Source organism: Natator depressus, chromosome 4, assembly GCF_965152275.1.
Source record: "Natator depressus isolate rNatDep1 chromosome 4, rNatDep2.hap1, whole genome shotgun sequence".
NCBI lineage: Eukaryota > Metazoa > Chordata > Testudines > Cheloniidae > Natator > Natator depressus.
In genome coordinates this window covers 111530569-111543289 of record NC_134237.1, presented here as the reverse complement: position 1 = coordinate 111543289, position 12721 = coordinate 111530569, and the positions used below count along the sequence as shown (strand labels likewise).

Below are 12721 nucleotides of genomic sequence, written 5' to 3'. Positions count from 1 at the left end.
ATGTCCTTCGCTACTTTCTCTTCCAAAAATTTTCATAGTAAATCAGCAGGTTTCCTCGCACATTCCTGTTCTTGACTGTGGCCAGAAACAGGTCCTACATTTCAAACACTTCTAATTCATGAGTTTTAGATCTTTGCCCCCGCCCCGACATACAACAGGAAACTGCATATCGAGCAGATTATGGAGCAAAGACATGAGGTGTCTGAAGGGAAAAGCTCAGACTTGCAGATGGAAGCAGGACTGAGGAATTCTGAGGGGAGACTGGGTGAGGAAAGTGGTCAGTGGAAGCATGTGACTAAAAGAACCAGGCAGAGGAAAAGACGGGCTAGTGAAGGAGAAATAGAGCTCAAGAACAGGTTTGCAGAGTTGGAAAATGAAGAAGGGGCTCAGCAGGTAGTCACTGAAGGTGGAAGGGCAAGGAAGAAGAGAAGAGCGGCTAGTCCTATAGGAAAAGGGGAAGAATCAATGGAGACTACACCAAATGTGAGCCCCAGGAGGATGCAGGATGGGTTGAAGAGGATTACAAGGGAGAATAGGAATGGAAAGAACTAGCAGCCAGAGGGAACAGGGGATAGACTGGAGAATAGCACCGCCACCAGGAAAAGGCAGGTCTATGTGATCGGGGACTCCTTACTGAGAAGAATGGATAGGTCTGTAATCACAGCTGATCCAGAGAATAGAAGGATGTGCTGTCTTCCAGGTGCTAAGATACGGGATGTAGACCTGAGGTTGAAAAGGATCCTAAAGGGAGCAGGAAAGAATCCCCTAATTATCCTTCATGGGGAACAAATGATACGGCTAGATTCTTGCTGGAAAGTATTAAGGGAGACTATGCTAGGCTGGGGAAGACGCGTAAGGAAATCGAGACTCAGGTAATCTTTAGTGGGATTCTGCCTGTTCCTAGAGAAGGGCAACAAAGGTGTGACAAGATTATGACTATCAACAGATGTCTGAGGCAGTGGTGCTATAAGGAGGGCTTTGGGATGTATGGCCACTGGGAGGCATTCATGGACAGAGGACAGTTCTCTCGGGATGGACTTCATCTGAGTAGGGAAGGAAATAGACTTCTAGGATGGAGGCAGGCATAACTGATTAAGAGAGCTTTAAATTAGGAATTTGGGGGAGATGGTTGGGAGATGTCCAGGTAATCTCCACGCCGGATTTTAGCATTGAGAGGGAAGAAAACGAAGTAAGAAAGGATACAGCCGTGGGTAGGAGAATGTATATAAGGAGGAAGGGCAGTGTGGATACCAGTCTAATAGGTTATATTGGCTGTAGAATGACCATGCCTAATAAGGTACAGAATGCGAGCGAGGCCAAACAGCAAAAATTAAGATGTTTGTACACCAATGCGAGGAGCCTAGATAACAAAGTGGAGGAACTAGAGCTACTGGTGCAGGAAGTGAAACCAGATATTATAGGGATAACAGAAACATGGTGGAATAGTAGTCATGACTGGACTACAGGTATTGAAGGGTATGTGCTGTTTAGAAAAGACAGAAATTAAGGTAAAGATGGTGGAGTAGCATTGTATATCAATGATGAGGTAGAATGTAAAGAAATAAGAAGCGATGGAATGGATAAGATAGAGTCCGTCTGGGCAAAAATTACATTGGGGAAGAAAACTATTAGAGCCTCCCCTGGGATAGTGCTTGGGGTGTGCTATAGACCGCTGGGATCTAATCTGGATATGGATAGAGCCCTCTTTAATGCTTTTAATGAAGTAAATAGTAATGGAAATTGTGTGATCATGGGAGACTTTAACTTCCCAGATATAGACTGGAGGATGAGTGCTAGTAATAATAATAGGGCTCAGATTTTCCTAGATGCGATAGCTGATAGATTCCTTCATCAAGTAGTTGCTGAATCGACAAGAGGGGATGCCATTTTAGATTTGGTTTTGGTGAGTAGTGAGAACCTCATAGAAGAAATGTTTGTAGGGGACAATCTTGGTTCAAGTGATCATGAGCTAATTCAGTTCAAACTGAACGGAAGGATTAACAAAAATAAATCTGCAACTAGGATTTTTGATTTCAAAAGGGCTGACTTTCAAAAATTAAGGAAATTAGTTAGCGAAGTGGATTGGACTGAAGAATTTATGGATCTAAAGGCAGAGGAGGCCTGGGATTACTTTAAATCAAAGCTGCAGAAGCTATCGGAAGCCTGCATCCCAAGAAAGGGGAAAAAATTCATAGGCAGGAGTTGTAGACCAAGCTGGATGAGCAAGCATCTCAGAGAGGTGATTAAGAAAAAGCAGAAAGCATACAGGGAGTGGAAGACGGGAGGGATCAGCAAGGAAAGCTACCTTATTGAGGTCAGAACATGTAGGGATAAAGTGAGACAGGCTAAAAGTCAAGTAGAGTTGGACCTTGCAAAGGGAATTAAAACCAATAGTAAAAGGTTCTATAGCCATATAAATAACAAGAAAACAAAGAAAGAAGAAGTGGGACCGCTAAACACTGAGGATGGAGTGGAGGTCAAGGATAATCTAGGCATGGCCCAATACCTAAACAAATACTTTGCCTCAGTTTTTAGTAAGGCTAAAGAGGATCTTGGGGATAATGGTAGCATGACAAATGGGAATGAGGATATGGAGGTAGATATTACCATATCTGAGGTAGAAGTGAAACTCGAACAGCTTAATGGGACTAAATCGGGGGGCCCAGACAATTTTCAACCAAGAATATTAAAGGAACTGGCACATGAAATTACAAGCCCATTAGCAAGAATTTTTAATGAATCTATAAACTCAGGGGTTGTACTGTATGATTGGAGAATAACTAGCATAGTTCCTATTTTGAAGAAAGGAAAAAAAAGTGATCTGGGTAACTACAGGCCTGTTAGTTTGACATCTGTAGTATGGAAGGTCTTGGAAAAAATTTTGAAGGAGAAAGTAGTTAAGGACATTGACGTCAATGGTAAATGGGACAAAATACAACACGGTTTTACAAAAGGTAGATCATGCCAAACTAACCTGATCTCCTTCTTTGAGAAAGTAACAGATTTTTTTAGACAAAGGAAATGCAGTGGATCTAATTTACCTAGATTTCAGTAAGGTGTTTGATACTGTGCCACATGGGGAATTATTAGTTAAATTGGAAAAGATGGGGATCAATATGAATACTGAAAGGTGGACAAGGAATTGGTTAACAGGGAGACTACACCTGGTCCTACTGAAAGGTGAACTGTCAGGCTGGAGGGAGGTTACCAGTGGAGTTCCTCAGGGATCAGTTTTGGGACCAATCTTATTTAATCTTTTTATTACTGACCTCAGCACAAAAAGTGGGAGTGTGTTAATAAAGTTTGCAGATGATACAAAGCTGGGAGGTATTGCCAATTTAGAGACGGACCGGGAAATCATACAGGAAGATTTGGATGATCTTGTAAACTGGTGTAATAGTAATAGGATGAAATTTAATAGTGAGAAGTGTAAGGTCATGCATTTAGGGATTAATAACAAGAATTTTAGTTATAAGCTGGGGACGCATCAATTAGAAGTAATGGAGGAGGAGAAGGACCTTGGAGTATTGGTTGATCATAGGATGATTATGAGCTGCCAATGTGATATGGCTGTGAAAAAAGCTAATGCGGTCTTGGGATGCATCAGGCGAGGTATTTCCGGTAGAGATAAGGAGGTTTTAGTACCGTTATACAAGGCACTGGTGAGACCTCACCTGGAATACTGCGTGCAGTTCTGGTCTCCCATGTTTAAGAAGGATGAATTCAAACTGGAACGGGTACAGAGAGGGGCTACAGAGATGATCCAAGGAATGGAAAACCTGTCTTATGAACGGAGACTCAAGGAGCTTGGCTTGTTTAGCCTAACTAAAAGAAGGTTGAGGGGAGATATGATTGCTCTCTATAAATATATCAGAGGGATAAATACCGGAGAGGGAGAGGAATTATTTAAGCTCAGTACCAATGTGGACATGAGAACAAATGGATATAAACTGGTCTTTGGGAAGTTTAGACTTGAAATTAGATGAAGGTTTCTAACCATCAGAGGAGTGAAGTTTTGGAATAGCCTTCCAAGGGAAGCAGTGGGGGCAAAAGACCTATCTGGCTTTAAGATTAAACTCGGTAAGTTTATGGAGGAGATGGTATGATGGGATAACATGATTTTGGTAATTAATTGACCTTTAAATATTCATAGTAAATAGGCCCAATGGCCTGTGATGGGATGTTATATGGGGTGGGATCTGAGTTACTACAGAAAATTCTTTCCTGGGTATCTGGCTGGTGAATCTTGCCCATATGCTCAGGGTTTAGCTGATCGCCATATTTGGGGTCAGGAAGGAATTTTCCTCCAGGGCAGACTGGAAGAGGCCCTGGAGGTTTTTTGCCTTCCTCTGTAGCATGGGGCACGGGTCACTTGCTGGGGGATTCTCCGCTCCTTGAAGTCTTTAAACCATGATTTGAGGACTTCAGTAGCTCAGACATAGGTGAGAGGTTTTTTGCAGGAGTGGGTGGGTGAGATTCTGTGGCCTGCATTGTGCAAGAGGTTGGACTAGATGATCATAATGGTCCCTTCTGACCTTAGTGTCCATGAATCTATGAATATCTGAAAACAGTAGGGCTTGACCTGGAGGAGGATATAGGTGAATATGCATGCTCAAGCTTTTCTCATCTCTGCCATTTGAAAAAAATAATTGTAACCCCAGTTAAAATCAATTCTGAGATAATGTAGGAACATACAATCTTTTTTTTTTTTTTCAATTTAAGGACTAGGGAGAAAATAGGAGTCCCAAATCTTGATTTATATTGGGGTGTCACTTTTTTGTCCACAATTTGGCTCTAATCCTGCAAGGAAGTACAAGTGAATAGTCTTACTGAAGTGAATATGATTATTCACGTGTGAGTGCGTACAGAATTGGGCGCATAATCATTTCCTATATATATTACCACTTTCCCTTCCCTTTGACTGAATTTACTAAAATTTTTTAAAAAGCATAGGTTTTCCTGCATTTCTTAGCAGGAAAAGATTTCCTGACTCTGTCCCTTTAAAAACAAATTGCAGTGACCTTCCTTAGCAACCTTGTTGCTAAGATGGGCATTTTTGTTATGCCAGACTGTTGATTGCAACTTCAGAAGTACTGCCTAGGAAAACCCAGGTATGACTCAATTGTTTCCCTTTTGGATCTTTTTAAAAATCCCCACATTCTCCATTTTTCATTAAAGAGAGAAATATAAGAAACAGAAATCCTCAAAGTGACTTTTATAAAGGATTCTCAAGGTAATTTAATTTTAAAAGTGCAGTTAGTGATACTCCAGTGTATTTCTGTTTTCAGCTTTAAATTGTCTAGACAGACAACCCTTATGCTACTGAAAAACTTTGAATCTCTTGTATTCTAGTATAGATAAAGGCATTCAATTATGCATTATACTTTTTTAAAGACATCTGCTATGGCAACTAATTTCAAGAAATATTAGAACAGTTATGGTAAGGACCTTTTTATATAAGATATTCCCTAGTCACTTTTGCCTACACCCAGGACTATTTTAATTTGGTTTTCTAAAGTGATATTTATGTGCTATATATTCAAATGCTGTAACTTTTCAATGTAATATTAGTAGGCCTTGAAATATATTTCATGTGAGTGGTGCAAAGAAGTTGCAGTTTTCAGTTATGTCATTATGCTTAGCAGTAATGTGTTCTGAGCTACTATGGAGGGAATTCATCTCTGATCTGGTGTTGAGGATTATGCAGAAATGGAGCAAGATACAGTTTGCAACCATATAATCTGAGTTCTCATTTGGGTTTAAGAGTGCCTTAAACAGATTTAGCTGAAATTGATTCCTTGCTGACATAAACTGAATGGATATTAGGAGCTCTTAAACCAAAATAGTAGTTACAACATAAGGAGGTGGCACCTCTTTAGCTAAATCATTTTCTAAACAGTTTGAGTTAAATCACTACAACTTCATCATGTAGACAAAGCTTTAGACACATCTGTAAATTTCAGATTTGGCAAGAGAGAAATGCAAAGTGAACCTAGCTAAGAGGGAGAAGAAAGGGATGCCAATCTTGCAATAGACTCTATGTGGACTAACAATGGGCAGTTTGTATATGATTTACAACAAAAGGCAATCTGTATACAATTTATATTTGTCAATTTGATTCACTTTGATAGGGAATTATTAAATAAACTTGCAGATATATTTTGAATGTCTTGTGAATTGGCTACAAATAGAGGAAATTACTCAGTTTTCAAAATCGTAAAACCGTTTTTTGAAGTGTTAAATATTTTAACGTGTCACTTTAAGTTAATAGGGTCCACATGGGTGCAGAAGTGTGCCTTAGTGGAGTCTGTTGCATGACCAGTGCATAAGCATTAAATGTATACATCCGATTATAATATAACTAATAATTCCTGTATTTCTTGTGACACCCAGGTATTGATTGCTGCAAACATGAATTTCAATGAAGAATCCCAGATGATAGCTATGGAGGTTAGTCTGATTAGTTTAATTATTAAGGCAAAGATGGATTATGGGGCATTTCTTTCTTTAAACATTATTATCAGGTTTTGTTCATATCACACTTTTGCCAGTTACCCAAATAGTAATATAAGGGTCTCTTAATATAGAAGTTGTCTCTTGGTTACATGCAAGTGACTCTCATTCTACTTGACGGGGGTTATATGTAGCTATTAAGAAGAGAAAATTTCTTTCGGTGCAAATAAATCATAAACGTAACACAACATGCTATAAACTTTTTAACTATCAGTTTTTAGTTTTGTTGCTAAACCACTGATCATAAGATGCTTTTGCTTTCTATTAAAGCTAATGTTAAAAAAATTATATAATACGTAGGTTGAGAAAAGAGTGTCTGGTATATCTGGGTATAGTGCTTAGATTATCCACAAATACAAAGTGTGTTTTTAAAAGTCATATGCTACATAGAGTATATAATCAGCAATAACCCAAATTTAGGTGAATAGATTTAACAATACAGTTTAGATATTAGAATCCAAATACTTGAGTACATCACTCATGAAAAGTTGTACAGAGATTTGGTTGTGGAAAGCAAAATATATCAATGAGTAGAGATAGTCCCCCTCAGTAATTGAGAATTAGGTAGGTTGTCCATTTAGAAAATACAATCCACGAGGAAAATATTTCAGTTACTTTCCTGACTGCGCTTCTCATCGGCACTCCAGCTCATCCCTCCTGGTATTGCTGATGTCTGGTGATGTGTTCTATATCGATGTCATTACATTAATTAATTATTGTAGTGCCTATGTGCCAGGCATTTTCCAAATACTCAAAAAAGACAGTCCTGGCTCTGAGGAGTACATAGTCTACGGACAATACCATAGACAAGTACCACAGGAAAGAGAACTGAAATAACAATATGCACATTATATACAAGTCAACTTGATTACTACACGAAAAATTAAATGTGCACGTACATTTTGATGATCATGTGAGTTAATTACAAAATCAGAAAATTACTCAGATTTCAAAACTGTAAAACTGTTTTTGAACCATTAAATGACTATTTATGTAATTTTGGAGGCAATACTTCGCAGTAACCTATGAGAGTTGTGATGTTTTTTGCAGAAGGTAAGATGGTTTGTATGTGTGAATAAATCGCATGTAGGTACCTTTACAAGAGTGGAGTAGCGGACCTCCTAAATAAAATGTAAGAGCAAACATATTGCTAAATAAAAACTTCATGAGGTCACACCGATAAGCCGATATATTAAATCTGTACTGCTCAGGCCCAGATCCTGCAAACACTTGGGGGCAGGCACACTTAGCGCCCTTGAGGCCAATAGGACTATGCCCGTGCTGCAGGGCTGGCGGGACTGGGGCCTACATATGCCCTAAACCGAACCAAATCCAGCAAGAGTGGCGCTGTACGGGTACGTCGGCGGGACGCCTGGTTTTGTTCAACCGCTGTAACGCTTCCTCCCTGGGACAGGAGATGCGAGGCGAGGACCAGGCCCAAGTGGAGAAGCTGAAGCGGACTCTGAAAGCGCAGCGGCGGCGAAGAAAGCAGCCCGTGAGTTCAGGGACGGGCAGGGGGAGAGCGGCTGCCCACAGAGCCTGGACGGTGACCCTGCTTGGCGCCTCACCGGGCGCCCCGTCCTGGCTCAGCAGCGCCTCCTCAGCCGGGGCCCTTCGCAGGCCACGCAACTGGTTCCAAGGGTGGGGGCAGGGCCCCAGGAGAGCAGCACTACCGCGCGTGCGCGGTGATTCAAAAGGAGACGGTGGGCGGGGCGGGTGGAGCTTCCCTGGCGGCGAGGGGACAGTTCGGAATGCTGCGCATGCGTATCTGGAGTGTAGGCTGTTGCTGGGGGGATTGCGGGCACGCGGGGCGGGAGCGGAGTACATCCGGGTTACGGGGGAGGGGGTGTGGAGGGGCTTCTGCGGCGTGTGCTGCCCTGCCTGACATTCGGCTCTCTCCCCTCCCCCTCCTCCTCCCTAGCTGCTGGAGGCCGTGGGTCCCGCTGTGCTGCTGGCGGAGGCGGAGGCGGAGGCGGACCGAGCCGGGATGGCGGCTCCTGCAGCCACTGCCCGGGCGCCGCGCAGTAAGTGTGTCTGAGTGACCCTGCTGGCCGGGAGCCCAGGGAATGACCTGTCCTGGGGAGAGCCCTTGGGGGAGCCCCACGCAGCGGGCCCGGCAGCTGTGGCTGCGCAGCGCTGTTAGCCCGAGGCCCAACCTCCTGGGGCGGGAGCAGCGTGTCGGGGACAGCGGAGGGCGAGCGGTTAGCGGAGGTCCTGGGGCGGCAGCGTCGCTCAGCGAGGGGTGGCCGGGGAGGACGGCGGTGGCAGGGCAGGGCGCTGCGGGACAGATGCTGCTTCTGCCCGATTGGGTGACTGGCAGGTGCTGATATCTTGTTTTCATGCACAACTGGCGAACCAGCGCGTGATAATTGGGTGCAAATAACCAGCACAGAGCTAAGTTACCCATTATGGAAAGTGCTGTGTACTCTTCGTTTAGCAAATGAATTTTTGTCAGTACAGCGAAAAACTGCCTCTGATTAAAACTCTGGAAATGTATTAAAAAAATTCTCAGTTAAAATAAACATTTTAAATCGTTCAGGAACATTAGATAATATGCAGAATATTTTTGGAATATTCCAAGGATCAACCTCTCAATTTATTATACTATATTTGAATGTTATATCTGACACTTAAGCATCACCCTGTGTATGAATAATATTTTGATGACAGGATTATTTTGTCACTATTGTCATTCATCTCCTGCCTATAGAGGGCAAGAATGGAAGAATATATTCAAAAATATATGCACAAAAGGGACTCTACTTGAATCTGTTGCAGCAGAACACTTCATCATGGAGTTGGGGAGGGTGAAGGCAGAAAATGCTATCCAAAACCAAGTAATTTAAATTTTGCTAGACAAAACTGTTCTTACCCAATTCCTGTCAGATATTTTAGGGAATAGTAGTACCATCAATTTTATTTTGAGATTTTTCACAGAGTGCACAAATGAGAAAAATCACCCATTTTACAAATGAGAGGAATCAAAAGGGAAAATTTTTAAAATAAAATCAAATATATTACAAGTGATTAGAACAAACTAATTTTATTGACAAGACAATGTTTGTTACAAACTCTTAAAATACCATTTTTATTTTGATATTTTGTAAAGAAAAATTTCCAGTTTGAAACTACTTCTCAAACTAATTAGCTTAACTTCAAAAACAAAAAGGTTAAAAATACAGACTTATCAGAACACTATAGTTGACACCCTCCTTCACTGCTATTGGTTATTTTGGGTTGCAAAACTTTTAAGATTTTGACTTTTTGTCCCCCTTTGGGATAGCAAAAAACTTGTGAACTCAAAAATATTTGCAAACTCAGAAATCCATTTCCCACCCAGCTGCAGTTTTTGACTGCAGGTCATTTCCCTACAGCAGACAGATCAGCAAGGGGATGGTGTGAAAAGATCACTAATCTAGCATTTTCAATTGATTATGCCCATGTCCCGTTTCTGTGTTGATACAACTAACTTAGAACCCTGTAAAGTTTATAAATAGTTTAAATTTGTCTCTAATATGCTTTGCATTTATCAACATTGAATTTAATTTGCTATAGAATTGTCCATTCACCCAATGTACTTAGGTTCCTCTGAAGTTCCTCACAGTCCACTCTGCACTTGACTAACTTAAATAACTTTGTCATCTGCAAATTCTGCAACTTCATTGCATGCGCACACCCTTCCAGATCATTAATAAATATCTTAAACAATGTGAGACCTAACCTGGAACTTTTAAGCCCCTACTATTCATTATTCGCCATGATGAAAACATTTATTCCTACTCTGTTTCCTCTCATAACAAGTTTTGATCTGTAACAATACTTTGCTCTCACACTGTGGCTACTTAGTTTCTTTAGAAGTCTCTTCAGTAAAACATCAATCTGTTCTCAATAAATTGAGGGATAAAAAAATTTAAGACTCCTAAGTGACTCAGGAACAAAGGGTGGGAATCCATGAAAGTACTTAAGCACTGAAGTCCCTGTTTTGGCTTCACTGCAACCCCCAAAACCGCTTCCAAGTGCTGTAGGTTAGGGATGCTGCCTAAATTCTTTGCCCAGGTTTTTCAGGGTGAAAGTTCCCTAGGTGTCTAAAAATTTCTGGCTCTGGGCATGTGCACTGCTTTCTCCCTCTAGGCGTCGGGATGCCTGTCTCCCACCTAAGCTCCAGAGTGATGCACAAACAACAAAAAGACAGGCATTCAGCCATCTAAGTTGTGTTCAGGGCCTGATTGGGTAGGTGCGCTGAGAGGCTGCTATCAGATCGAGTCCAGTACAAAATCAGGATGAGGAATAGGTGGTGGTGATTTTTCTTGGTGACTTGAAGTTTGATGCTGTGACACTCAGCATTTCAATGCCTAACTCCTTTTGTGGATCCCGCCCTGATCTATTGACTTTCAATGAGTCTTTGGCTCCTAAATGCTAAAGGCATGTTTGAAAGTATGCCTTTGGCTCCTACTTTCATAATGGAGCTTTTGCCAGCTTTAAGTGTGACCTAAAACAAAAAATAAACTTCAGTGGTACCTTTCCAAACACAGGCTTGTCTGTTTGATTCCAAGCTCTATGTTGAAATGCATTTAGGCACGGATCTATAAAGGAATGTAGGTGCTTAAGACCCAGATTTAGGCACTGCTCTTCCTCTAGGCCCCTAAACTCATTAGGTGCCATTTTGTAAGGAGTTAGGCATCCATTGCTGCTGTTCTTGCAAGAAACTGCTTAGGTTCCTGACTCGAGGAAAGGGTTCCTGTCTGTGGATCCCAAGCAGAGAGAGGTGCCTCCCTCTATCCTCCGGGAATTAGGTGTCTAAATCCAGAAGTGTGGCGCTTAGGACACCCTTCTTGGTATCTGGTATTGGCTAGTTTAGGTAGCTCCCCACCTACTATGCTGGCTTTGTGGTGCTAGTGTCAGATTCCTGTCTCCCCATGTGTTGTATAGTGAGCGAGGTACTTAACCCAGGGTTTCTGGATTCCACTGGGTGGTTAGGCTTTTAACCTTTTAAAAGTTAGGAGTTGCAACACCTAAGTCCCTTTGTGGGTCTGGGCTGTTCCCTCAGTACATCATGTGGAGGGAAGGAAAGGAAGCTGTTCCACTCCGAGGTCCTAAGGTGGCATTCCTACACACAGCTTGATCCCTAGATTCTGGTGAAATGCTCTCTCCTCAATAAGTCTAAGTGAATTCCACAGTCCTACCTGTGAACAAGATTTATGATTGCCTTTACTTTGCTTCAGTGTTTCTACTAAATCCTTGTAATTTAAACATGGTTGTCTTTTATAGTTGAGAATCTGCTCTCCTTTTTCAAAACAGCAGTGACATTTGAGGGTTGCCCTTAATCCCATCATTTTCAATATTTTCTTCATGTCACTAAAATTCACTTAGTTTCTTTTGTGCTAATCTTACATAATATTTAATTGTTCACTTTCCGGTTTCTACATTTTATTTTTAATTATAGCCAAAGAATTAAATATTCTAACAGCTGGAACAGAAATTTCCCTCCTTCCCTATTTACCTGTGTTAATTTATTCAACATCTCATCATGCTTTTTTTTAAAGTCTCTTGGCAGAAATCTGGCATTTTCCCTTGATTTAATATTACATTCTCTTTGATCCTGAACTAAACAACTGTAAGGAATTGGCTATATATTAATTCACTAATAAGATAGACTAATAAGTGAATAGAGAACAGGTGCAAATAACGAGGAAGTCTTTTTAAGAAATAACCCAGCATCTGGTAGTTCCTTCCTTGAATATGCTGGAAGATCAAAAAGTTGGGAAATCTTTACTTTCCAGGATGGTTCTATTTGGAATGATCTTTCTTTCTTTGTTTCTTTCTTTCTGTCATGCGTACTGGGGTCATTTAGTATGAGTATTTGTATCTGATTTACTAAAAGGGGTCACACAGTTTTTCCACCTCCAGCACAAAGGCTGGTGTATTTCTTTGATTCAGTTTTGAAACTACTGGGAATTGCAAAACGTGAAAGAAATCCTGAATGCTATGATAAAGAGAGAGAAGTTGTTATAAAATACATTTGGGGGGAGGGGATGCAGGACAAAAGGAAATGAAGAAAAGTTAAGAAATCAGTAAGTTTAGTAAGAAATCATTACTAAGCAATTTAGTAAAATACCGAACAATTGTAGGATAAATTGTCTTGAAAAGTCACTCCTTAATTCTAAGAACCTGTGTAAACCAGTATCTGTATGTACTAAAGGCAGTTGGC

The 12721-nt window shown here is 41.1% G+C and overlaps 1 protein-coding gene across 3 annotated transcripts in view; it reads left to right on the top strand.

The window, feature by feature from the left end:
• Positions 1 to 5055: 5055 nt before the first annotated feature.
• The window catches only part of CC2D2A (coiled-coil and C2 domain containing 2A), a 131871-nt gene continuing 124205 nt past the window's right edge, over positions 5056 to 12721 (top strand). For all 3 annotated transcript variants that reach the window (XM_074951662.1, XM_074951661.1, XM_074951660.1), the window contains exons 1-4: positions 5056 to 5111; positions 6394 to 6450; positions 7928 to 8008; positions 8435 to 8537. In XM_074951662.1, coding sequence (XP_074807763.1) covers positions 6412 to 6450; positions 7928 to 8008; positions 8435 to 8537 — 223 coding nt within the window. In that variant the 5' untranslated portion in view covers positions 5056 to 5111; positions 6394 to 6411. The remainder of the gene's footprint in view (positions 5112 to 6393; positions 6451 to 7927; positions 8009 to 8434; positions 8538 to 12721) is intronic.